This window comes from Lasioglossum baleicum, chromosome 10 (genome assembly GCF_051020765.1).
Source record: "Lasioglossum baleicum chromosome 10, iyLasBale1, whole genome shotgun sequence".
Classification (NCBI taxonomy): Eukaryota; Metazoa; Arthropoda; class Insecta; order Hymenoptera; family Halictidae; genus Lasioglossum; species Lasioglossum baleicum.
Genome location: NC_134938.1, coordinates 6,382,842 through 6,406,749, shown reverse-complemented (window position 1 = coordinate 6,406,749; position 23,908 = coordinate 6,382,842). Strand labels below are relative to the sequence as shown.

Below are 23,908 nucleotides of genomic sequence, written 5' to 3'. Positions count from 1 at the left end.
GCGCCGACCGATAAAAAATTCCGTAAAACTTTCGGGAATTCTCGGTTGCAACAGGGAAAGGCACGAAGGCCGAGTTACTTATACGAGTGAACTGTAAAAGATATTGGAAGGGCGGTGCTCTCCGCTTGTAGTAAGATGACGGATCGATAGACAGTCGTGGCAGGGAAATAAAAAGGAGCTCGTCGAAGATCAAAAACCGATGGCGCAGCGGAGCGCGAACGCTAATGAAGCAGAATTCCTGATTTCATGCCAGAATGCCGTCGACAGGGCTTCAGCAAGATTTCATAAATTCGCGTCGGGACGGGAGCGAGGCTTGTTCCACATTTCCTGACGAAATTTCGAAACGATTACATTTTATGCTCTGCATTAATCCGTTATAATCCATCCCCCGTTTCCTAGAACATTCTCGGACCGGTTTTCTTGCAAGTTTCCAAGTCGACTTGCATAACTTGGTAGTTTTTGTTCAACTATTCTGCTGGAATGTATTGTATGAATTGTATAAAATTTATAATCAGCTTCCTCCTTGACATTTACCCTGAGTTCAACCCTTCAAACAGTACTGAGCTAATAGGATCATTCTACCCTTGATTTTTTTATCATTGTACCACGGGTCTTTATGAATTTATGGCTTCTAAGAATTTTTGAAAAATGCTAGAATTTAAAATTTCACAGAATTTTACTTTACAGAAGGTTACTACCACTGAAAAAATTCTATTGATCATTATGGATGATAATTCACTTACCGAGGATGCCTAAGCGAAAGTTGATAGTGACGACGATGACGTTACCATAAGCTGACAGTAATGTACCGTCGTAGGGGTTGCCACTGTTCCACTCGAAACTCTCCCCGTGTATGAACACTATCACTGGATATCTCCTCTGTACTTTCTGGCCTGAAATCAGAAATTTTCACAGAAAGTTAGTCACATGAAAAAGTGCGCAAGTGGTCGAGACATGTACAGGGTGTCCCAGAAAGAGTGTCGGAGAAACAAAAATGTGAGCACTCTTTTATTTATTATTGCTCGCCTCCTAGAATGTATTATAGGTTGTGTAAAGTTCTTTTGTATTTTAAATAAGCAGGTAATTTTGCTTCTGAATCAAAAACACGATCTTAGCGAGTAATTGTATATAAGTTGTTACAAATAAGTTATAACAAATAAAGTATTATATTATTGAATAATATTAATCACATATTTTTATAAATTGATTCAAATGTTTTCTTTTAAATACGACAGAATTTTTCCTCCAACCTAATACTGCTGAAGGGTTGCTGAAGGGTTCAACAAAATTAGGGGAAGCTATTCGACAGTGTTCGCGTATTCCATCAAAGACGAAAGAAAAATTAGACATGTTTTTTGTTCGATAAAAACATCTAATGCGTTAACAATCGTAATAATCAGGCTGAGTTACGGTCTGTACGAGATCGTCCCCCCTGTCAGCGGTTTTTCGCTTAGGGTTTTTGATTTACGTCAGCCGAAGAATTATCGGCGGAGTTTGCCTATGGAAGTCGACGCGCGCGTGAAGTCAGGTCAGTTCGGAGAATTTATCACCCTCAGCCCCCGGGTCGCCGGCACCCTTGTTCCTCAACTATTCACTGTGAGTTTTCGGTATTAGGGTATCTATAAATTCTTCTCTCCCATCCTGTAGACGACGTAGTTTCCTTTTACTGAACGATCCACAAATTAGACTAGAGCGAACCGACCGGGCTACCACCCTCCAAAGCCCTCGAGATTTATTGGTAAGTCTGTTTTACGCGATTGTAGCTCCCATCGGGCAGCCAACTCTTCCTACTGACGTTCGAATACACCGTCGATCCCAGTTTCGGGTTCAACCTTGTCTGCATGTCTCGCCTTCCGTAATATTCTGAAACCGTGACGACGCACAAAGAAGCAAATCAATCTTATAAATTCTGTTAGATTTGATGCATTCAAACAAAAATGAGTAGGTGTAATTTAAAACAGTAAAACCATTGAAAGAATTTTAAAACGCACTGTCTTCAACCCATTCAACATATTGAGAAAGAAAATGAATTTCTATGTAACTGCACTTTGTTGCAATTCAGGTGGATAATTTTTATTTTCCATAAAGATCCGCTGTCTAGTTATTATTTAACCTTATATTGTAAAATATTTTTAGGGTAATTTCGAAAAAAAATTCCGTCTGAAAAAGATGTTACAGCTAAAGATCGTACAATAAACATTTTCTTGATATTGGTGTAGAGCTGAGATTAAAAATATAGTGAAAAAGTAATAAACATTAAGCAAACGTTATTGTAAATGTCTACTACGCGATAACTGTTACGGACGAAGAAATTCCAATCGTTGCAGCTGTAAAGGAAATAATACGTTTCCAATAAATTCCGGAAATTCGAATTTTGCATTGAGCTATGGCCGTTCTTTGTAGCACGTCGACAAAAATCGTTGGCGATCGGGGGAGGCGCGAATTCCGGACAAGAATTGAGCGGCTCAAATGACCCGGCGCTCATTGACAGAGGGCTAACTTTGTCACGCCTTGGATTTCATAAGCTCCGGGGCCGGCGGGTCTCGTTCTCGCTCATTTTTCCAGAACGCAATAACTCGGCGTTGTTCGCGCCTTACCTGTGAAACATTAGAACGTTATGACGCGCTAGATGATTGTTCGTCGTGCGAAAAAAAAAACAGGCAGCACCCTTTGAGATTTGATCTTTGTCCGCGGCGCGTCCCGAAGCGCGACCGTCCCCACAAAAAGCACAATATCACTGTCGGGCATGGTAACAACACCAGCGGCGATTGTTTAAAGTAATTAAAAAGCGCGCGCGCGACAACGGCGTGGGCGCATTGAAATCATTTCCCTTGACGCGCGCCCCGTGTATTTAATTAGAGAAATTGTATATTATTAAATCTAAAGAATTTTACGCGTTGTAACGAGCGGCCGGTAACGAGGGTTGGAACTCGTAAACAACGGCTCAGCTACGCCTCCGCCCCGGCGAATGATTCAATTTGACCCCTCGGAGGGCGCGATATTTCACTGACAGTCCATAAACGTGTTAACAGGTCGTCAGCGACAGTGATCATCTCCCCACCCAACGCACTACGAACGTTTATTTCTTCCCTGTTTACTTTTCATATTTTTTCCGACAGTCTTTCTCACCCCCTGCACATAGGGGTTGAACCCGTCTGACCCAGCCGCCAGGGAAGATGTACGGCTGAGCATTACCATAACAAATTCGGGTCTCGCCGCAAAAATATTAAGCGAAGGATTACTGATATCTGCTGCCGGGGGTTGCGAGTAATAAAGCACCCTCTTTTTTTCTCTCACCCCTCCGCACCAAACCCAACCTCGCCTCCTAGATGGACGGGATAAAGCCGGATGGTAGCTTTCGAGATTGGACACGCGCGCATACCGCGCACCGCCATTATATTTCACTCTCACGGGGAAAAAAAAGAGAAACGTACCTGTGTAAAAGTGGCAGGGGTGGAGGGACAGACCGAGAAAGGGAGGGGGGGGGGAACTCCACCGAGACGTCCCTTCCGCCGGAAATTACTTAAGCAACAGACTCCGGTCCATTTTAAAGAAACATTCAGACCCGGCGAGGACTGACTTCTTCGTAAAAGTTTCGCGGTGGTTTCGAGCGGCTCGCCGCCGCCCGGACGCTGAGTGAAAATTTACTCTTTTGTTCCTGTTTCTGCGGGCAAGTCCACACTATCAACCGACCACGGCGAAGAATAGTTTGTTGTTCCGCTGGACGGAGATAGCTCCGCGAACTTTGATTAATTTTCGCGATGAGAAAAGACTTTTTTTTCTTTTATTTTGAGAACAAGGCGGAGAGGGTCGAACGGTTAACCATTGGACGATCGCGTTACTGTACACGAATGTCAAGTTTCTTTAATTTCTTCAGTCTTCAATTATAGCAGATGATTGCATAAGATCGTGCCCGATTTGAAAATAAAATTCAATGGTTAAATTTTCGAGAATTAATTATAGTATACTTTATTAATCAATTATATTAAACATAATATATTTAGTCAAACATTCTTTTTTACAATTATTCTTCTTTTTTAACTCCGCCGTGCAGTACAGTTTGCGACATTTATGAAAATCGCGGGCACAAACTTATGCAATCATCTAATTATCATATTTTAATTTTAGCAAATTAAGAAAATTTTTGTGTGTAATTAGAACGATGTCAAGTTCAATAGTTTTCCTGAGAAAATTCCTAAAAATTGATGAGCTTTCATGAGCTTCTACTAAGTATTAACAGGATACCTCATGAATATTTTCGGAGTGTTATTCACCGAAAATTTAATCACTTTCCGGGCGTCGCACAGTGCGGCCGCCTATGGACAAAAGTCGAGAATGCAATTATTCTCCGCACCTTGTTTGGCTTTACTAATGCCTTCAGAGGTACCTCTTGTGTATGGAACAAGTGCTGGGAATCTAATATTATCACAACAAAAGGCAGAAATCATATTTGGACAAGTGGTAGAGATCCCACGCGAGACCTGGCCCAATCAGTTACTGACTTTCTTTTAATCAAGAACGCTATTTCCTGTTCTTTCTTGAAATTTTGAATATGTAAGGTATCGAAGAAGGTGAGGAATATCCACTTTTCCCGTTTCATTAACCGTTGAATTAGTTTTGTAGAAATAATAAAACACTATGTTAGAATCACGTTTTATAGACGTTAATATCTTCGGATAAGCTTTTCTCAATTTCGACCCAAAACATTCTGGGATCTGATATATTTCGATTTCACAAATATGTAAAAATTTCCTGCTCCGAACGGCTCTGTGTTCTTTCTTCTGTTTAGAAAACAACAGGAACCTCAACAATGCAGATTTGCTCGACTTTTGGATTAAATCAGAGAAGCCCAATAAAATTTCTGCAATATAATCCGCCATCCAATTTAATAAAATTCAATTTAATTTTCGTTCATGTTTCCTCATTTTTGTAGATGATGCATTGAAGAGCAATTGTCCTTAAATGACCCCTGTTTCCATCACTTGGAATATACAGGATGGATGAATATACAGGAAACGAGAGAAAGATACTTTGAGATTTTATAGGAAATTTCACGCTGATCACTGAATGGATTTTAACCGGTTCTTCACGCAAAACACTCAAAAAACCGTCGAAAAGAACGGTTTTTTGCGGAAAAAACTGTTAAACTCTATTCAGGGACTCTTAATATGTGGTATATTCGTGATCAGCGTGAAATTTCCTATAAGAATCCGTCAAGAACAAACTTTTGTCCACTCGGTACGTAGTAACGGCGCACTGTCCGTCGTTTAGGGGTGGATTTTCGCGGGTCAAAGGTGGCACAGCGGGAAATAGGTCGATGCGATCATACGGTGGGCACTCTTGCAATAATAAATGCGCGGCGTGGTAGCTTCCATAAGATCGTATCGACCTATTTTCTGTTGCGTTCGCACGCAAACGTGTTCGAAAGGAGCTCGCACGATCCCACACACCTATTCAAGGGATGCTCCATCTCCATGGTTAATGACGGGGATTCATCATCGCCCCGAACCGTCAGAAGGATGCTCGCGCGGCGTGGCGGCGCTCGTTGGAAAATCCGCGGACTCCCAACGTTTTAATTAACTTTTGTTTTTGGGTCACAGAATTTGATTCCCTCGTATTTCGGGGGAGGGCGCAGGTCGACAGAGGCGGAGGAACTGTGTCGGCGAGCCAGCGGAAACTGCGTTCACCCTGTTCGCATTAATTTGCAGATTAACGTCCGCGTAGGAGTCCAATGTTCCGGGATTCGCAGATTGGAAACCGAATCTGTCACTTTTGACAGGGCACAGCGAACCCTCTTATAACGCGATATTCTGCGAACGACTGTCCTCGTTTAACGCGGATATTTTCATCCCTTGACTGCGGTTCTTTATGCAAATTTTCATTTTGACAAAGTTTAGGGTTCTACTGTTTTTAATAAGAATTAGGGAAAATAATATTAGTTCTTATTAATACGTACATTTTCTGGTACTTCATTTCGCCTGTGGCACTAATAAGTAAAAATATATACAAAAAACTTTTTAAAAACCAAGCTTATATTGAATTGCAGTGAAAAAGAGAAAATCATTTTCTTTCTGGTTCTCCGTAAAATACTGAATTCAGTTAAATGATTAATAATATTTTTCCCTAAAATTTTAAGCAATTAGTTGAAAATTTCTTCTATTATAAAATTAATGTCGGAATAGATGGAAAAATTGAAATAAAATCATGACATTAGATAATCTTCGTGGGCTACGACATATGGTAGCTTATGATGGAAGGTTAAAAATAATCAACTTCTACATTCATAATGTAGAAAAAAAGAATCGTACGAAAATAAACCTGGACTCATTTTGAAGCATGAAGTCGGAGTTGAGCAAAAATTGTATTTAAATAAAAATTTTACCCAACTCTGCACGAAGCATCCACTTTCTCTCTAAAATTACAAGTAGAACAAAATTAATTAAATACGGAAATAAAACTGTGAAAACTGTCGGGCCAGTTCTGTAACAAAAACCCTTCGGTCGGCCCTTTAAGAATAAAGTATACCTGGCAGAAAAAGTCAATGTAACTACCTCGGGATTTTATTTTCTAGTTTGGCGCGTCGGAAACTCGATCGAGCGACACTGTAACCTAAAACGCCGTTTCACTGTAATATTATAGAACAGCAAAGACCACGGGAAACGAGGTTCAGAAGTAAAATATGTTGGCGTACACGGTCAGGCGTGCTCGGTGTGTCGCCTGGCCGGCAAAGTGCGCCGCGCGATATCTTTTTACAGGTACAAGGCCGCTGGCCACGCTACAGCTTTTTGTTAGGGTATAGATCCGTGTCAATTGATTTATGGCGTTGCGATCCTCGCAGCGATGCCGACAGAACGTCGCACGGCAAGAGGAAAATATCCCCGGGCGCCGTACGTCAATTTCACGCGGACTGTATCGACCCGTTTTTTAATTTTCATGGAAATTTCGCGGACGTCATTCTTCGCCTTTATCTCAGCGATGTTCTGCGAACGGCTCTGGCCCGAGATTTTTACCGATCCATGTGCCGCGGACACCGCATTTATACGGTTTTGTTCCTCTGTCAGTCGCTATTTTTAATTATAACGATATTTATAAATTATAAGGAGAATTAAACGTTTCTTCGATCTAGAACATTTCCCTTTCCTATGATCTTTTAAATTTTATGGACACGAAATGTCTTATAATACTTCATACAATACCGAAATGTTTACTAATCGATTAGGATATCTTTGTAATGACTTGGGGAGCAACGGAGGAGATACAACAATTAATAGTCTTTGCTTTTCACGATCATATTTTCAAAATTCTACAAATTAAGATTTTAGTTTGTAGTTTGTACATTTTTTTCTGGCTTTAAATCAATTAAAGCTATTTGAACAGACAGCTCGATTTTACATAATTCGTTCTGAACAATTTTCCCGTTACTTAACTTCCTCAACTTCATTAATAATTAAACAACGAAGTCTTATCAACAACGGAAATTAAAACAAATTCAATTCACGGATCCCACTAATCCATTGCATGGTCAAATAATTCTTCCATCTGCAAAGAGTCCGTTCAATAATAACCAACAGCCATTTTCTTCAAAGCTTCCTGCATCGATACTGAAAATATTCCCGACGAAACAATACAAAACAGTGCTAAAATATTTTCGGCTCGTAAAACCGTAGAGCAATTTGTTTGGACTTCAGGAAACGCCGCGCCGGCTCGTGTCGCATAACGCTGCTTCGAGTTTCATGAATACAAATTCCGCGGGTTCGAATATATTTTGCATTTTCCGTGGGTAGACCGATAGCGTATCGCGCGCGTAATAAACGAAGAAAAATTTCATTGCGCAACTACCTCGTAATATTCAAGCGTGCGCCTCCGAAGTACGCTAAATCAAACTCTCGGACGCGCCCCTAAATTTTGCAGGGTGCGCGGCCCGGCCCCTTTTCGCGGGAATTCGTAGCAATAACCTCGAGGCAACAGAGCCGGCCGGATATTCTCGCGCGAAAACAATAACTCGACATCGACGATACGTCGGAAAGTTATACGGCCGTTCGACCTCGTAAAATTAAAACTACCATTCTTCTTATCGCGCAGTTCAATTCCTAACAGCGCCGGTGTAACTTGCGCTGGAATAATTCACGACGCGAGCCGAACGCGAGTCACACCGTTTTCTGCGTGAAACAAATCAACGTTCGATTTACGAGGGTGCTGCCCGCGACTCCCAGGGCCCGTGGAGGCCGCGAGAGTGTGGTTTTCACCGTGGCGTAATCATTTTTATCGGCCCCATCATGACATTACTGACCGGCGTCGGATAAATATTTATGGACGGCGTATATACGGCACTGGGGCCTCGATGGCGTCGTAACTCAACCCTGTACGGCCGATTTTCTTTTATGGGCGCCACCAGCGAGCGACGTCTCCACCAGGAGTTTACAGAAAGAGAGCACCCAGCGATCATGCGAGTGCCGGCATGATCGGCGGCGACAGTAGCCAGCATTCGGGGTCAATGACGCCGAACAGCGTCAACGGCCCTGTTCCGCCACGCAACCCCTTCGTGCAACCCTACAAACCGCCCCAAAAGTACGCCACCTGCCGCCATCTTGCGGCCGACTCGCCAAACTATGGCTGTTACGGGTTGCTACAGACTGCGACAGATGCCAGCATGCGTAGTGTTCACGAGGACTACCACCGGAATCGTATGCATATGCCGGAAACTATATTGCACAGAGTCAATCACTATGCCGGATGAAGCGGTCAGCCAGTGACAGAGTCGGTTTTAAGGGCTGATTCCGAGGAGAGAGCTTGCGCAAGGGAATCGAGCTTAATGTAAATATAATAATCAGTAGACTGCGGATCCTTATGCATAATAAAAATCCTCTGCGTCGATTGCAAAAAATAGAATCGATATCGGATGTTATTTTTTTATTATATTGGCATTCTTAATTTTTAAAATTTTCTTACAATTTTAAAATATTAAAACACGAAATTCAATAGAATTTGGTACGATTTTGATTAATTTTGTATCTGCAACGACCATTGCCACTGACGATAAGATTGTATTTGATTCCACTTCCCTAAAATTTATCTAGGGAAATTAAAAATTGAAGCAGCAGGGGTGTGAAAGGAAATTCAACATTGAAATTTAAGAATCATCAGAAAAATTTAATACAGTATTTTCATTTGAACAGGTTGAAAATAATGTAACACTTTTGAGGTTTAAAATGTGAAAAATAAAAAGCCAGGAACCCTCAACAAATTTTCAATGTGATAAATATTAATTAAAACCGAAATTTTTTGTTCTATACATAACGTTGTACTGCTTCTGTATTATTTGTTTCACATATATTTTAATGGAAATATTAATTAAATACATTGTTTTCACTTTTCCCCCAGAACAAACGGCATTTGTATCAATATAATTGATAAATGAATTCGTATTCAATTTATCTTGCCGATTTATTTAACAATAAATGCCAGTTCCAATTTATTTTAAAATCTCGTCAATACTACGAACAATGTTGATGTTTCAGCCGTACAGTAAATATTCCCGACACTGTAATTATACATCAAAGTTACGTACGAATACGGTACAAATTGTTGTTAATTGACAAGTAGAACCGAATTGGTCTGAAGTTTCCACTATCATTCACAGAATTATGATCCCAAGACAGTCTTGCATACTGATGCTGCAACTTTATGCCCACGCGGAGGAACCCGAGCAATGTTTGCCTGATTAGGATGCTTCAGGGTCATGCAAGAAATGAATAATTACTTATCTGCGCGGTTTTCACGGAGATAGGGACATTAATGGCGTACATTCTCGGAATTAAAGTGCAGTGGTACTGGAAGATTATTTGAATTCAGTGCGAAGCTTCGTACAGTGGTCAATTTGTTCGGAAACGTGGACAAAATTGGGAAGAATGCACTCGGTTCGTTGAATTGATGTTGCTAGTGTTTGTACATTATTTCTTGTTAGGTCCCACAAGTATTAATGCATTGTCCACCTTTAAAACCATCCGCTAAAATCGAGTAACTTTTGTAAAATTGGTTCAAACATCAATGGGAATGTAGCATCATTTATGGAATTGATGTTGCTAGTGTTTGTGCATCATTCCTTGTTAGGTCAGCCAAGCATTAATGCATTGTCCACCTTTAAAATCCATCCGCTAAAATCGAGTAACTTTTGTAAAATTGGTTCAACCATAAAAGGGAACGTAGCATCATCCCCTCCACGTTTATACCATTTTGAGACAGCCTGTAGACGTGGAATAAAATATTTTACAAAATTTTGCAATTAGTTTTTAAGAGGACACTTGACTTGAAGCCTGAGTTCCTTACAAACTTTTGTTCTTCGCGATGAGTCCTATATACTGCAATAAAAAAATGTTTGATATTGTAAAAAGGGCCAATTATGCGGTTCATTTTATTCAGCAAATTTCCGCCTATCTGGAAGTTCAGAATCGCGCTGTAGTGGTCGCGAAATATAATTTTGAAGGAATAAGCATTGAAAGAGCCTTGAATATTGAGCTTCCCATTTTTCGCCATTTTTATTATTCATGGCTCGTAGCAACCTGAATCGATGGAAACTTTGTTGCATAGAAAGTCGCGCAGATAGTTCGATGGCCGGCCACCGCGACCCGTTAAGAAAGTGGAAAAAGACTGTGGTAATAAGAGGGAACGGTGGCAGTAAAAGCTGGATGGGTGTTTTCGACGCGCCTCAGCATCCGAACAGAAGTTCATTTGGCTCGCGGCGAGAGTCGTAACGCGAGTTGGCACTCCGCGAGGGAACATTCCCTCGAGTTGCGGCCGTCGTCGCGTTTATGAAACCACTTTTTCACCGGAGGAGCAGCGAACGGGTCGAAGGTTAAACGATGCTTACGCGAGGCGCTCTCGCAGACGCGATTAATGCAGCCCTGTTCTCCGCTATCGAAAATCTACAAAGTCGAGTCGCGTCGTTCCGATGTATCCGGGCTCGATGGGATGCTCGAAAGTTTCCCAGCTGTTTTCACCGTGGCGGGGATGGAGGAGAACGACGAAGGAGAGTCCACAGTATTTTCAGTGAACGGGGGGAGAAAGTTTCGCGCGAAACTGCCCCGGCAAGGCGGGCACGGTTTAAACAAGTTGTGCAGATGTTTGCATTCGTTTCGAATACCCCATTGAATTACGCAAATGCGCTCATTAACCAATTAAATCGACGGAGCGCAGGTGCGCGCGGAGCGAGACGCACCCTGCACAATAATTGTAACATCCGTATTACCGTGGCCCTTAATTGAAAAACTTTCCTACGCTATTTAAATCGACTTGGTTGTTCTTAAACCGGGTTCTTCGTAGCCCGGTCACGTTCGCCGTGCAGCAGAACGACACGGGACTACGCCGGAGATTAAAATTGTTCGAAGTCCCCGGGTATTATTGACCCGGACTACTTCGCGGAGTAAATAAACGAGCGGAGATCAGTGTTTATCTACAGATTTCAAACTCTCCGGGGTGCTGTTGTTCCGGCCGATCGCGGCACAACTTCTCGCGACCTTCGTCGGAAAGGATTCAGGGAAAACAGTTGTAAAAATTACCATTTCATACGCAGTAGACGATGAGATAGGTATCGTATTATTTGTAATTGCTATTTCATTGTCAAAAGACGACCAAATTGATAATTCGCTGTTGTGCCGATTTTCGGACATCTGCGTCTGTGAACTATCACATGTTGTAGATGAATTATCATTATTAATATAATTAGTGGCTATATCAGTCAAGGCATCCCCTGCTCTAGGGATAGATTCAACTTTAGGAAAAGCTAATGTTTTGAATCGTGGATCCAATAATGCAGTTAATATATACAAATGATTGTTCTCGACATCACCTAGATAATGTTCGATATAATATATCACACTTTTTGTCGCAAAGTACATTCCAAACTACAGTCATCGGTAGAAGAATGTAAAATTACGAGACCCCGTTTTCACTCTCATCTCCACCTCCACACCGTGTTTACAAAAAAAAAAGTAAACAAACGCCGCGCCGGAACAGCCTTACGTTGCCACGGAGCGTGCAAGAATACGGAAATTCGTAACGATATTCATAAAAATTTCGAAAGTTTCGAAACTGTTCGATCAAGATTCGAGTATACTTGCAAGTATTATTTACGTCTACCACAGTACTTGTAAAGGTTCTAGTATACTTGGGAGTACTATTTTTTTTTTTCGAAGTACTTATAGGGAGTTCGAATACCATCAATCAAGTTTTGAACCTGTTTGCGAGGTACTTGAACCCATCGCTAGACACAAATCTTAATCAGGCGACTCCATCTAACCTTGCCCTTTTCCAAGAAGTAACCGAAGATCCTAAGGTAGGAAACTCGTTTAATGGACGCCGCTGCCGTCGAAGTCCGGGCGTACCGATATGAATTTATCGGCGCCGCGTTCCGGCCAGACAACAACCAGTTTCTGTGAGGTTCCCTCTCTCGGTTCGGCACCGTTCCGCCCGAGCAAAGTGCGAAGTCGTGTCGTCCGCTTTTTACGAGGCGGCCGTGCCGCGAAATTCGCGAAGAAACGAGACTGCCGAACGGCTGTCGCGAAACGCCGTTACACAGGGGAAACGTGGCTGGTGGATCAGGGGGGCTTGGTTTCTCCTACCCCCCGTGGCAATCAACCCCGGTGTTGGAAACTCTCGCGGTTCGTTGCCTGTTACTCGCGGAGCTGTGCGGAGCAGTGCGGTGTGGAGCGGAGCTCGCGCTCATAACAGCGAAACGTTAATCGAGCAGCTGGCTTCGCGACCGAGCTGCCGGCATATTAAAACGGTCCTACTCCGACGCAGTTCAACTCCCTTATTGTTCTGCTAATGTACTACCGGCGTGATGCTAATTTATTAACACCTCGGCGTCGTCGCTTCGCGAGCTCGCTTCTTTGGGCCCGAGCTACTGCACCACTCTGGTTTTTCTCAGATTACAATACTACTGTAAGACACTGCACAGGGACACTGGAAGAAGTTACAAGCAACGTATAGCACATGTGATTTTTGCCCTATGTCACCGCAGTCATGCCAAGACCTTCGTCTACGTTTAATATTGTAATTTTTTGGTGAAAAATAAAGAATATTTGATGGAACAGTTAATGCGTTCTTTTTTCCCCACCCTCACAAAGCTTAAAAGCTGAATTTTGCTACTGACTTGGCGAAAATTTTTCGACCGTCTGGCTTATCGCTGATTTGTACTACTGAAATTCGTGCCACATCCTGCGATATCATGTTCTCCTAATACAAAGTTCAGTTTTCGAGGTTTTCGAAAAATTTTCGGCAAATTTTCGACCGTCTGGCTTGACGTGGAGTTGCACTACTCAATTTTCGAAAATTTTCGAGCGTCTGGCTTGCCGTTGAGTTGTACTACTGAATTTCGTGCCACCTCCTCCGATATCATATTCTCCTAATACAAAATTCGATTTTCAAGGTTTTCGACAACTTTTCGACAAATTTTCGACCGTCTGGCTTGACGTGGAGTTGCACTACTCAATTTTCGAAAATTTTCTAGCGTCTGTCTTGTCGTTGAGTTGTACTACTGAAATTCGTGCCACCTCCTCCGATATCATGTTCTCCTAATACAAAATTCAATTTACGAGGTTTTCGAAAATATTCTGAAAATTTAGGATTTCTAATTCGAAGGAGGTGGCACGAAATTCAGTAGTGCAACTCAGCGACAAGTCAGACGTCCGAAATTTGCCGAAAATGTTTCGGAAACCTAGAAAATTGAATTTTGTATTGAATATCGAAGGTGGTGACACGAAATTCAGTAGTACAACTCAACGAAAAGCCAGTCAACTGAAAATTTTTGTTTTCCGAAGTCTCGCTATTTGAGTATTCATTGACCAGTTAGACAGAAGTACATTTTCGTGGAAATCAGTAGTATAACTCTGCGATAAGTCGGACGTTCTGGAGAAATTGGTGGTTCAATAAATGTATACAAACAGGTATTCTTTTTTATTACATTGTCTTTATTCATTCGTTGTAGATGCATACATAAAATGTTTCTATTGTACATGTACATAATTAATATTCTAAATATTTATAACAAGAATGTTGACTGCCTCATGGATACTGATAATGCTGTAATATTCTCGCTGCTCAGGTACACACCTTTTGTGTTGTATCCTTACGTAGTTCCCTGATCGTTTCATTTGAATAGAGAGGATTGGATGCAATGTCTGTAATAATCGTAATTCTGTGTACATTATTATCGTTTCGTACTTGATCGACTCGCTTTTATCGTAAACGAATAAACACGCCAGTTTAATTAGAACGTTCTTTCCAGCAGTTCTTTGATACGCCGTCAAAGGGATATGCGAGAAATGTGAAAGGAATTCGCGATAATTAAGTATGCAGCAAAGAGAAAGGAACTAATTAAGAGAATGGTAATATACGAAGCGAACGGGAAATTTATTAAGTGTGCAAATGAAGTAAAGGCATTCCCATGTTAAAAGCGAGTGTGGTTTGTTTGACCGTATCAAAAGAGCAAAAAAAATGCAGGATATTCATTTACGTAGTACAAGCAATTAATCCACTCGGTGAATTAAAAGAAATCACGCCATACTGTGCTGCAAATAAATTTTATAAAAATTCAGCGAATTCTAATTTTGATGATTGCATCGAAACCCAGTAAAGTAAAAATAGTTCACTTTGAATAGGAACGCTGTAAAAAGTTAAGATTAGAAAAACGACCCGACGACACGCGTTTGTCAGCACGGAATGGCGTTGTCTTACAACCACGCTACTCGGAACGATAAAAACAATAGGAAACTTGAATGGAGAGTGGAATAGTAAGTCCAAGTTTACAAACGCTGCAGTTTCTACGTTGCAACGTGAATGTAAATCTGAAGTTACGAGCACTATGCTTTAACTTTTCGCGTCGTAATCCGGCGACTCTCGCATAAAATGAGCGAACTCTTTTCCCACAGTTCTTTGGATCTTTCAATAATTCCATTATAACTGTACGATTTTTAATATTGTCACTTTATCAGTTTCCATACTTTCCACCTTCCATTTGACGCTTTTAACAAACGTAAATCACAAAATATTAGTACACGTTTTAATTAACAATGCTCGACGCTTGTCATTCAGGACTGTACATTTTTCGCTTGCGTTATCAATTTGTCCCGTCCGCGGGCTACAAAATTTACATTTGCAGACGTACATATTTGTCGACGCGAATTATTCAACATGTTATTGCATGCCGAAAACTATTGATAAAATGGAAAATATTTTTTTTCATCAGTTTTCACTAAATTTTAGAAGATGCAAGATTTTCAGGTTCACTCATTTTGTCAGAAATTATTCTATAAATTTCTTTCTAAAGAAAGTAACGCGCTTCTAACATTTTATATTAAAATAACTAATAACTTCCCAACTATCTTAAAAACCACGTTTCCATAAAAACGTTCGTTCTCCGAAATTCTGCAACGCCATAAGAAAAAACTTCTTCACCTTGCCGACGCACAGTGCGGTACTTTGGTAGGAATTTGGGACAAAAATAAAAAGATACGTTTGGCGTAGTAATAACTTATATTTCTTTGTTCGAAATTGTTTTAAATGCACTAATCGAGGTTTTGGAATATTATTTTAGAATTAAAAAAAAAATTTTATTTATTTATTTATTCTATTTTGTTGAATACTAATTTTTACATACGCGTTCCTGATATACCGACTGATGATTATATTGGATAATTAAATTAGACACACGGTGCCGGATGTCGCATTCGCCGAGGGTTAACGTTAAATAACTTCGAGTGTAGCAGTTTGTAGCAAGGAAGAGCTTGTGGGAAATTGAAGTACAATGTCTACTAATTACGAAAAAACAAAAAGTACAGGATGTTTTGAACCCAGCTTGAAATATCTCTATCTAAAGGTGAGAAAACCTATTTCTACTGTATTATTTACTACTATAATGCATATAATAGACTTACAAATTTGAAATTTCAGTCACATTAACTGTACTTTAAGCTATCATATCCCATAGGACATATTCCATCAAATTCTTTTTCCTGATATGTACCATGAAAGTAAGTTACGTTTTGATCAAGGAACTGTTTGATACAGCATTTTCTTAAGGAACAAACGCTTGTAACTAAACCCCTACTGAATTATTTGTATTTTCTATTGATAAACATGATAATTTAGATGTAAAGACATAGATTCAACATACAATCCAGTGGACATTAGACAATGAATTTTTAGATTTTTGTCCACAGGGTACCGTACTGTGCGACGTCCCGCAAGTCGGATTTCCAAAGGATCTACATCCGCGGCACTCGATCCTCCGAATTCACCCGGAGGGTGGGCCGTTCAATATCTCTACATTTCTTTGAAACATCCCGAAATAACGATTCCACAGGCAGATAATCTGACGTAGCTTGGTTGACGAGGGTCGAACATGGATAAGGAAGAATTCCGGGGCTTAGCAATCTCGTTACGACACGATTTGCCTAATCCCCCGGGCTCCGTTGTTTCAGGGCGCGTGTCTGCGCTAAGAGGGTGGGCGGGGAAATCTGAATTGGAAGAATGTCGTCGGGGAGGATTGAAAAAGCTTGAAAGCCTGGACCGGAGGAAGAAGACGAAATCTTTGCCGAGGGCGATCGGCCGATCCATCTGGCAACAAGGTTAGCCGCCGCGTGCCGCGTTGTCTGTGTTCTTTGATCGAAGAACGTGAAGGGTGGTTAGGGTATCTTGGAAGGGGTTGTTGGGTCGGGTTTGTGCGGAGTTGACGGATCCTCGAGGTAGACGGGAGTTTATCACGGGTGCTGATAAACGGATCTGTTTATGGAGAACGCGAGAGGTCCGATCGTAGCGACGGCCTATCTGCCCGAGACGCTCCGCGTAATACATCGGGATACGTGTAGCTCGGATTGAATAGCGTCGTCCAGGATAATGGAAGGCTTTGCCGGACCATGTATCCGCGAGTCCGCTCGTATCGAGCATTCGGATCTCTCACGGTTTCTGTTTCCTGTCCGGCGAGCCGGAAGATAAAGAAGGAATAAAAAGAGAAGAGAAGACGGATGGAGAAGAAAGAAGTTTCCATCGAAGATAGATCGGCTCGAATCTGCATGGAAAATCAAACGTGTTTGTTTAACGATAGGGATCGATGACTTAGCGACCAGAGAGGATCCAGCAACTAGGTCGAACCATTTATTCGCTGCCTCCTAGGCTGTGCTGTTTACTCGGACGTCTTTCCATTCGCTGCCTTTTGTTGTGCTACTTGATGACCCGAGTCCATTCCTCTGTTTGGCCACTTGTGGCAGAGAAATAGGAATCCCGGGATCAACCGAACCCAGCTTGCCGGAAGATTAGGCGACCGGAAATCGCTGGATCGGTAAACAACGCGCGCAAGGAGACTCGGACCACTGGCTCAACGCAAACAGTTTTCGCGGCGGCTGAGGTGAAGCGACTGAAATGGAGCGAGTCGCCCGTTCTTCGTCAAGCTAGGCACATGTATGATGAAGTGCTATCGTCCACCTTTAATTTGACCCCTCAATCATGCCAGTCAGAGAGGATGAAAAGGAAATGCAGTCCTTTAATTCGAGTCCTCATTTTGGTCCATCTGGTGGAGGGTGTAGAAGGTAGTGCAGTGAGAGAGGGGGGAGCAAATGAAAATGCACCTTGTCGTCTTAGGCCCGTTCTTCTTTAACCTAGGTACATCTATGATGAAGTACTATCCTCCAACTTGAATTTGAGTCCTCAAGTTTGTCCATCTGCTGGAGGGTGTAGAAGGTAGTGCAGTGAGAGAGGAGCAAATGGAAATGCACCTTGTCGTCTTATTAGACCCGTTCCTCTTTAACCTAGGTACATCTATGATGAAGTACTATCCTCCACCTTTAATTTGAATCCTCATTTTGGTCCATCTGCTAGTACATGTAGGAGGTAGTGCTGTCAAGAAGGAAGAAAAGAAATGGAGCTTGTCGTCCTTTGCCCGTTCTTCTTTAACCTAGGTACACGTATGATGAAGTACTATCCTCCACCTTCAATTTGAGTCCTCAATTTTGTCCAGCTGCTGGTGAGAGTAGGAAGTAGTGCATTGAAAGAGGAGGAGAAGGAAATGCAGCGTGTCTTTCGAGGTTTGTTTTTCTAGAATCCAACCACATCTATGATGAAGTACTATCCTCCACCTTTAGTTTGAGTCCTGAATTTTTCCAGATGAGTGTAGAAGGTAGCCAACACACACCGTCTTTGCGAAGGCTCTTGGTCAGTTGGTTCTACCCGCTAGCAGGAATATATTGATCTAATCGAGGGTATCGGGCCGAGCAGCCACGGCTTGGACCTCACCTGAAGGAGCCTGGGGATCGGTAGTTACTCGTTCGCGCACACGGATCGTATAAAAGATGCATGCCATCCGCTAGACTCGCGTCCCGAGCCGAATAACGACGTATCCACCGGCGTGGCGCCTGGAAAGTGAATGGTCGAGGAGGTCTCAAAGGGAGCATAATTCTTTGAGATGAAAATGCGGAGACGAATGTAGTATGACGCTCCGTGCACGGGAATATGGTGGATCTTCGCCGGAATTCTTTTTACCTGGTCAACACGCTGCTCGAACGTGGTTCGATGACTGACAAGGGATCACGATGTGACATTCCCGGACCATAATCGCACACATTTTATAACAACAAATGTTAAGCAAACATTAACCAGCTAAATATAGTCTTAGATGAAAAGAGTATGAGAGAGGAAATGTGATTTATTTAAGCATCAAATAATAATTCAAAGTGAAATTTTCATGTTACTGTTCGCTCGGCGCACACGAGGCTCCCGGGAATAATTTAATTACAAAACATATAATTGCTATAAAAATTTCGTTATGTCAACGTAGTAAAATACAGATAATGAAAAAGCACCAGCAGTTTTATCATGGAAACACTTTAATAAAAATTCCCATTTGACCCAATTCCTCGTCAAAAAGCTTATGCCCGAAGCGACGTAAATTATTTCGAATTAAAATAACCAAAAAATGGAAAACATTTTGCGACACATTTGTACTATTTTACAAGTTGAAGGTATGTTTACGAGCCGACAGAAGTTGCTCTTAACAACGACTGTAGCGGAAGAATTATATTAATTTCAAACATTGTGTGTGGTAGAGAGACCAAGCAATTACCGGTACTAAATTAAATTGCCCCGGCATAAGTAAAATGCCCGAGCAAAAACAATGAAAATCTCGTCGCGATGAGCGGTTCTTCTTCTATTTCTCCCAACGAAGAACATCGGTATAAACAATCATGGTTGTAATTTCCGTGGGATTTCCGAGCGTCGAGTTTTACTATCCTAGGATTAAAAACTGCGAGAGTTGTAAATACGCCGGTATCCCTGGCAGTAGGAATTTCATTGCACGGGATAAGATATTAGCAATTATGTTCTGCGCGGTAGCATCAACGCTCCCGTGTTGATATAATACCTCAGGTGCCTGAATTCATGCATTTCCAGCGACTACAGTTTGTTTACGGTCCGACGAGACTGAACGATGAACGAGGAGAAACAAAAAACAAGGCGACGAGCAAAGGAAGAGTCAGGCAGACGCGATCGATCCCGTGTTTGCGTTTGACGTTAAATAATATTGCTCTAGCCAGCCGGTATCCTCACTCTGTCCCATGGATCCTTGTTAATCGTTTATGGAAACGAATACCCTTCACGTGATACGGGATCGCCGGCGACGTCGATATTTTGTTTAGCCCGGCGATAGGGAGAATAGCATACTATTTATTATTTTCTAGCTGCTACAGTTTCTCCTTAATCGCGTTGTCGCCATCAACCGGATATTCACATACTGCTCGAACAAATCCAACAATCGATTAAATTCGCCGGTAAAATTGTTGAACATCCACGTTGTTAAAGCTCACTGTTGAAAACTTCGACAAAGTGCTTTTTATCTTTTCTTACCACAGACGCACTTCTTGAAAAAATCTGAGAAAATTACGTCACTCTTAAACTTCGATGTGAAGTTTGCATTTTTCTGATATTTTTGAGGTGTTTGACTTTTTGGATTAATTGCAGTATGTTTGTTTGGGTGTTTGCCATTTGGTCGGTTTTTTTTCAGAATTTTCTAGGACAAGAACAATCCTCTTGTAAAATGCGACAAGAGATACCGTCGCAAAAAAAGTTGGAAAATTAATTTGATTTTCTTGATGCGACACGCGAAATCGTATTTTCTTCGCGCGAAGTTCGCATATTTTTGCGAGCCCCAGTGGCTCGCAGCTGTTTTCACGAGAAAGCGATTTCTAATCCAATCCAGCTAAATCTTCCGCTGACAAAAAACCGTCTCAAGCTACTTGTTGATTCGAGGGACCCTCTGCATTCCGGGAGAAGCTCGGCGAACACAAGCACCGTAGAATAATTACACCAGATTCAACAACTTAAATAATTGCTTTGCGCACCACTCTCGAGTTTGCACAACTTCTTCCGTCTGCACTTTGGAAAAATAGAGTTACTCGGACCCCGGGAACAACCAACGTTCGGACGCTACTTTCGCCGGGACGTGTAATTGAAAATAAATCGGAGACTCGTTGATTCTCGTTAATGGTAAGCACATTTAAATGCTTTTAATTTGTTTATTCTACGCTCTGCCGGTGCCGCGAAAGACCGACGCTGTTGTACTCCGCTTCTGTAACTATTTCAAAGTTAGTTTCTCGCAGCACAAGATTGTTTCTCACATTTTTAATTCGACTGAGAGCTGGGCAAATGTAACATTTTCTGATTTCTCTCTTTTATGCGTCCGATTTCGATGGAATTTTCAGCATGCGTGTAACTAGACTGCGGATCTTTATGCATTTATAGTAAAATTGAGTAGATGAAATTCGAAATGGCTGAATAATCTTCAAAATTGAAGATGTTAATATATGATCTCTGCTGCAATTTAACCATTGAATTTTATTTTCAAATCGAGCACGAACTTATGCCATCATCTGATAGAATAGCAAAGAGACTCAACATATATACAAAACATGTAGTCATTTTGGCATCCATTCAGGAAAATTTCAATGACCTTCGTTTGACCTCGACGCCTCCAGCTAGGGAGAAACGATTAACGCCATCTTGTATCCTTTCGAAAGCCATTCATTCATCATTTCCTCGCAATATTTTTTCCTAACTTCAAAACCAGTCTTATGGCTTATGGGACTGACTTATGGGTCGTTATACTTATAGCGGTCATATGAAGGTCATTGAGACAAATATTAGGTAGGAAAGAAAGTTCTTGCGGTTTTTATTATAAAAGCAAAATAATAGTAAATCCTCTATAGTCGGTCATACACGATGAATACAAAGAAAATATCCCCTCTACTGTAGTAATCTGATGTCGGCTCGGGTATATCGGTGTGAAGCACTACTAAGGGTGCGTTTACACCAAGTTGCCCGCGGGCTTGAACACGCGGGCTTTTGTCACATAAATTTCGAGCGGGTTGACGGGCCCGCTGTGCGTGGCACAAAAAAAGGTCTCTATGGGCTCCGTTAATAAAAGCGATCGGTAGTTTACCTAAACGAACCGTGAAGCCGTGGAGCCCATAGAGACCTTTTTTTGTGCCACGCACAGCGGGGGGCACAGCGGGCCCGTCAACCCGCACGAAATTTATGTGACAAAAGCCCGCGAGCTCAAGCCCGCGGACAACTTGGTGTAAACGCAACCTAATGCGACGCGGAGAGTCGCAGGCGTCGGCACAGTTCAAAGGCTCGCGCGTCCTCACAACGTAATACCAATATAAAATTTTTTTTATCATTACTTATTTTTTTTATGAAACCTTCGCCAATATATTTGTGACATTTTTCTGATTAAAATAATACCAAACACGATATAATTTCAACTGTATTGAGTGGTTTAATTTACGATGAAAGTTTCGGGCGCAAGGAAGGACAGCGTATGGGAAACAAAGAGACGCGGAGAGTCGGCCCCGCGCGCGGTCTCTCTTTACACGCGCTGTTTTTTTTTCTACGTTCGGCTCGGTGTTTGAAGCCCAAAGAAATATTGTCCGCCAACGAACATTGCAAACGAACCTACCCGAGGCTTTTGCGACTATAGAGGATTTACTGTAGCTTGTTGCAATCACGTAAATCACCCTGTATAATTTTTGCAGCCAACGTACGTATGTAGTAACGGGTCCCGATGAGGTAGCAGGATCGTCGAACCAATCGCGTGGTCTAATGATCACCGGCGTTATTAAGCGCAATAACGTTACCCGAGGCTGCCCGTTTAAATGCATGAAGCGGAGCTCAGAGCCGCGGTCGGAGTTATCCGATATTGCGACGCGACGGCAGAAAGCGGGGGCTAGGTTTTGCCCCGTGTCTGGATATATTTACGCGGGCCACGATAACCGGACTGTCCTTTTTAAAGCGTAGCTTAAAAGCTTTTCTGCCGCGTCGGGGGAAAAAGCCCGTCGTAAACGCCGCGGTGACCACGACTTTCGGGGAATACTAATGTCCCCGGGAAAATTCTTGCCAGTCTCGTGCCATCCTGAATCCGTTTCCGCTTGGTGCGCACCCGCGCCGCACCGCACTGGACAGGACGTATAGCGCTTCGACGCTGAAATTTCTTTCTTCTCCTGACCAAGTCCGAGTCTCGCCTCCGGATTACAGGACAATGTTACGGAATCCTAGCCTCCAGCCATCCGCTCCAATGAACGCTCACAATATTGTCCACTGCGAGAGGATTAGCCTTCCCCAAAGCTAACGTTCGGTTTTCTTGGTAACCCTTCCCTGCGATACATCCGCCAGATATTCTTCCTAGACCATAATCTGAATATTCGCATTCTCCCCCAAAAGTTCATTATTAAACGCGCAAGATACGTTTTTGTGGAAAATATCCCGGAACGCTTACTGGCGATAATGTGGTCTATGTTGACTCTTACGGAAGAGTAGACTTGGAAGCGTCTAGGTCGGTCCTGATTCATAAATCATACTTAATTGGCTCCACTAGTAATATTGTAAGTATTTTTCTTGTTAAGGACATATGTTTAGCTACAATTAATACTTTTATTAACTTTTATATTGTCGAATACATTATCTAATAATTCAATCCCGATTTTTGTTCATTTAGACTCAAAGAAACTGGCAAGACGAAGATTACTAACATGACTGAGAGAGTTCGTATGACTGATATAACTTGCATTAATTAAATTAATATTGCTTATCAAGCAATTAAAAATAATCAAAATTAATGTCATCTTGAATTTTGGAATTTCGTCTTCAGAATGACGTTCCCGACCATTCAAGCGTCCAAAACAATATTTCAGAATTGTTAAGGGAAAAGAATTTTTCCAAAATCTCGAACACCAAAAATCGACTATCACCCAACAGTGGAAAGTGTTCCACGAGGGTGTAATCTAGTCACAAAGCAGGATAATTGACAGCGATGTAGCTCGGCGGCGGGGACCCGCAATTTATCGAAAGGGTTGCCAGTGACGGAGCCCCGCGTTTCACGCAACCCACACTCCCCTTTGCGCGCGAGGCTCGATCGTCCCGGGGTGGTTTTTCGACACCGGACACGCCGAGGGCGGGAAGTAGGACGCAATGTCCGACCGTGGCAAATAGTCCGGCAAATTACAGCGGCGATGACTGGTGAGCAACGGGCAACAAAGTGTGACTACGCTGGTAGCTTGTAGTTTACAGGATCGGCCAGCTCCATAATCTGGTACAGAGGAACCGGTGGATTCGCACGGGCCGGTACGGTGCGCGGAACACGGGGGATCCCAAGAGGGTTGATGGTTGGGGGCGACAGGGTGGCTCGCTTCGAACGACAACGTGCTAGAACGAGAGACGAGCGTAGCTGTACGAGAGGGACGAAGACAGAGGAAGATTTAGTGAGAGACACGCTAACAAAAACAGAGGGATTCGACGCATGCTGAAACAATATTACAAACGAAGGGTAAATATATATGTTACGCGGTCTGGCGATCGAGAACGCGTTACA

General features: G+C 42.2%; 1 protein-coding gene across 16 annotated transcripts in view; it reads right to left on the bottom strand.

Annotated features, from left to right (window-relative positions):
* The window catches only part of LOC143212608 (uncharacterized), a 118,820-nt gene that overhangs the window by 31,914 nt on the left and 62,998 nt on the right, over nucleotides 1-23,908 (bottom strand). For all 16 annotated transcript variants that reach the window (XM_076431566.1, XM_076431556.1, XM_076431555.1 and 13 more), the window contains one exon: nucleotides 744-893. In XM_076431566.1, the coding sequence (XP_076287681.1) occupies nucleotides 744-893 (150 nt within the window). The remainder of the gene's footprint in view (nucleotides 1-743; nucleotides 894-23,908) is intronic.